Raw genomic sequence first — 4,448 nt, 5'->3', positions numbered from 1 at the left:
TTCTATAGTGTTGCTCACGTTTGTTTTATTACTGTAGTGTCAGAAGGTGATTCAAAAACTTATTTTACAATAGAAAAAGTGTCTTTAAACACTTTTGAAAACATAACTGTCATTCGTTCATTTCTGTCACAAAATATACTCTCCAACAATGTGTAATAACAAACGTAACGCTCCTAAATATTGATTTTTTCTAATGTTGTAATATCTAAAAAAATGTGTAAATTACCGAAAAGCCTCGAATTAGACCAAAAAAGCAATTTAGCCTGTTCAGTATATTAAAACAGATGGTACTGCTATTTTAATGTTTAGGCGGAAGTAAAAACACAACATCATTGTGTTTCATTTTAAAATATTTAGAAAAAAATTATAAAATAACAACCAAATAGTAAAACACCACATATGTTTATTACATTGTATCTAGCATACGTTATGAGTTCTCACACTTGTTTTGAATTTTTTGTGTATTATACTAAGTTGTTTAACACAGGTGATGTCCTTTATAGTTATTAGGAACTTAGGAGTTTAAACCCGGGGTGGTCGAAAATTAAGTAATTCCCCTTCGCTCCACTCGTGGTATAAGGTCTGCACAGTAATGTAAATGAAAGCTTAAAAAGAGAAGAGAGAGAGAACCCTGTGCAAATAAAGGGTGATTTGTGACTATCATGGGTGGAAGAGCCAGCTGCAGAGCGATGTCTGATCGTGCAAGGGAGGGCCAACTCAAGAATTCAAGGAAACAAGGAGAAGAAAATAAGAAACAAACAAACAACTAAAGAGATCGTTGCGGATCTATACATTCAACGCCTAAGAACACATAATGTGAGTTAATGATGATGAAGTAAACAGGAAAACAATATACCCTTGTCTGGATAGTTGCAAATTTCCCTCAAGTTATTGGATGTATTATTTGCGGGCGTTATGTTATCGAATTAAAATGCATGTTTTTTTTGTTTTTTTTTCAAATTACTTAGAAACCAGTACACATTCTTTGAATCAAGACTTTGGTAGTGTCTCAAAAATAGGAAATTTAATTTCGTTTTCCTTGGCCTTTAATAGCAAAATACATTACATATTAGTTTTTTAATTTCTTTATTCAAAAAGTAATAATAATACAACATTGCTATTATGTTCTAGAATGTAATTACACAGAGACACGTCCCTAGCTGCATCCACTACTGCTCTAGTAACGTCCCTGCCATCTTCCTCAGAAGAGAAAATTAACTGACAAAAAGTCCTTTATCAGTAACTACTTCTAAGACACCGTGAGACCATATCTGGAAGACCGCAATTTTCTTTAATAGGCAAGTTGCCAAAGGGCAACAAGCAGTAGGAATTCCATAACTAACATTAATTCAACAATGTTATAGGAAGATCGATTTAATACCATGAAAGAGAATGAAGTAAAAGGACAATTTACCTTACTTAAATAACTTTGATCCACGTTTTTATTTTCTTAGTGTTTCAATACGCATTATTAAAACCATAGTCTTATTTCAATACGTTTTCGTGAAATATCTTTAAAATGATGATTTATAGAATCTTTTAACACTTCAATAGCGAGATTGCTAATTAAACTGTAGAAGTGAGTTTCTTACTGATAAAAAAGTGTGCCGATTCGTTTAAAGGAACTTGTTATAAAAGGAATAATTATTCAGCAAATTATATTTACTTTTATGCTCTGTGAATAACTGAAACCTGAATGCTGCCAAAATTTCATTATTCTAATTAAGCTGTCACTGGACTAGCAAAAGAGATGTTAGATAGCTTGCATTGCGTGCACAATCGAGCACAACAACAACGTTCGTAATTAATTATTCTTAGTTTAATTTTCTACCATGCCGCAACATTCTTGAATGCACTCTCAGAAAGACCCATGATTACTCAGGTGGATATGCTAGCATGTACTCGAACAACGTGCAGTAGCCAAAAGAGAATGAGTTTCTTTTATATAATGCGGGACTTTATGATAGTGTTGTCTACTCAAATGTAGTTCGTGTCTGATATATTCTAGTATGAAGTGTTATTAGTATTTGCTTAAGTAAATTTGCCCAAACACGAATTTGGTTTACCCTATCTGCATGATCATTATACAGTTAATCAAAACTGTATACGTATATTATGTTATTCCGTAAAGAAGCAAAAGCTAAGCCATAGTTATCGCAGCAGAGAGTGAATTCTGTTATTAGCTCTTTTGGTACACGGGTTTGAATCCTACAAGAGCTTAATTTGTATTAAAAATGGCTAAAAACCTTTTTCTCACACTCACATGTGTTATAGTTCTATACGAGCCCAGAAAATAAAACGCGGGTAAATAATTTAAAATAGAAACATTGACATCAAACAAATGAAAACATTTTATTGTGAATTTAAAAAAATATGATAGTATTTTTCTTCGTAAATGATATAAGAAATATATCTTGATTTGTGATATTTGTTTAAATAGCATTCAGTAGCTGTATGGCTTTTTGTAGTTTATTGTTTTTTTTTCCGATTCTACGAATGTATTATAATTAAAGTTGAATAATTCTGTAGCTATGATTTATAAAATATTATAGAGGAATGTAAAGGAATAAAGATGATTCAACAATCATAATCCCAATCTGAAAAACAAAAGACAAAAAAGTTGACGATTGAAACAGTGAACTTTATTTAAAATATCTTAACCATATATCCAACAATCATGATACACATTTGTTTACAAATCCTGTTGCTATTATTTCGTGATAATTTGATCACTGCTCATTTTATATAAGCATTTTGACCATTATCCACAGTGTTTATATACAAGTAAACACGTGTTTGTAATTAAATGCTATTATCTCAACTTACATGGTGTTGTAAGTGCTTAGTCTTTTAGTCTTACAATACCCATTTCCATTAAGAGAAGAAATTCGTGATCGATCCAAACAATATTATTTCAGAGAAGAAAGAAGAAACCATATTATTACACGTAAAGTATCACGTAATCAGATATACATAAACAAAGCAAATTTTTCAGGCATGCACAACAATATGTCAATAACAACTCAACACGATCTACACATTTTTCCAACAAATCTTAATGTAACGTGTTTTTTTTTATTTGTTTATGTGTTAAATATTTCTTCTTAAAGTTGATGTAAACTAATGTTACCAAACTCGGTATAAAAGTAAATTATTGCTTAAATACAATAATTTAAATTATAAACATATTCCGCTTTTGTAAACCATTTCTTTTTAATTTACTATGAAAACAAATCTGGAAATACTAAACATATTATTTAAGACAATATACCGAATTCTGAGAGAAGGCACAGTAACACTGACTAGAACGACTCGCCTGATTATAGTACGACCCAACCAGAAGAATCTTGGAAACAATGACAGATGAAACACGAAAAACAGATAAGGACTGATGATGAAGTTTAGCAAAATTTCCATGATTCTGTCGGTAATCCCTTTTTATCTTCATTTTCTTGGGCCCTTTCTGGAAAATCTACAATCACACTGGAGTTCTGATTCGGAATTCTCCGTTATATAACTCCTGTTCCTACAGAGAAAATAACAATTATGATGTAACATATTTACCGTATAACATATCCATATCAGTACTTCAGAGTTTATCAAAGTGTTATTATTAAAAACTAAATGTATCAGATATCTTTAAGAAATTGGTGCATTTAAATATATTTTGTGATACATATCGTGTTTTATTGTTCTAAATTGTGTTGGTTTCCTTGTGTTTTCTTAGTGCAAATCTAAACAATACGCTATTTGAATTCTTCCCGACACGGGGAGGCCTGGCATGGCCAGGTGGTTAGGGTGCTCGACTCTCAATCTGAGTGTCGCGGGTTCGAATCTCCATCCCACCAAACATGCTCGCCCTTTCAGCCGTAGGGGCGTTATAAAGTGACGGTTACTCCCACTATTCATCGGTAAAAGAGTAGCCAAAGAGTTGGCGATGAGTGGTGATGACTAGCTGCATTCCCTCTACTCTTTCACTACTAACTTAGGGACGGCTAGCGCAGATATCCCTAGTGCAGCTTTGCGTGAAATTCAAAACAAATATGTGCATAAAATAATCACTAAGATCTTATAAGTGTAGAACAGCGCATAATTCTTTTTATTCGAAAATTTAAATTGAAGCTCATGGTTCCTTTATTTGAAAAGTATTTTTGGTGTACAAAACTTGATGATAGCTTTTATATGAGTAAACATCTGTTAGCTGAGTTCTTGCACAGATCTTAAAATATAATGTTGATAAACGGAAACATCGGCACATGTAGATGTGTAGATCCCGAAAGTCGAGTAGATCAAAACTTGAGAATAGCGTTGATAACTGGACCAATTGTTGGTTGAGATGTTGCAAAGGAAATATCTGCTGAAGATTTTCGCCAGACACTAATCATAGCGGAACCGTTTGGAAAATGATCTATAGGAATAGTACAGCTTATAAAATCAGTCAGATCAAC

The 4,448-nt window shown here is 32.4% G+C and overlaps 1 protein-coding gene across 1 annotated transcript in view; it reads right to left on the bottom strand.

The window, feature by feature from the left end:
- Positions 1-3,196: 3,196 nt before the first annotated feature.
- The window catches only part of LOC111085381 (nephrin-like), an 83,250-nt gene continuing 81,998 nt past the window's right edge, over positions 3,197-4,448 (bottom strand). The window contains exon 13 of the mRNA XM_022383672.1: positions 3,197-3,526. Within this exon, the coding sequence (XP_022239380.1) occupies positions 3,479-3,526 (48 nt within the window). The 3' untranslated portion in view covers positions 3,197-3,478. The remainder of the gene's footprint in view (positions 3,527-4,448) is intronic.

Source organism: Limulus polyphemus, unplaced genomic scaffold (genome assembly GCF_000517525.1).
Source record: "Limulus polyphemus unplaced genomic scaffold, Limulus_polyphemus-2.1.2 Scaffold359, whole genome shotgun sequence".
Taxonomy (NCBI): Eukaryota; Metazoa; Arthropoda; class Merostomata; order Xiphosura; family Limulidae; genus Limulus; species Limulus polyphemus.
The sequence above is the reverse complement of the archived record's forward strand: the minus strand, read 5'-3'. Positions and strand labels throughout refer to the sequence as shown.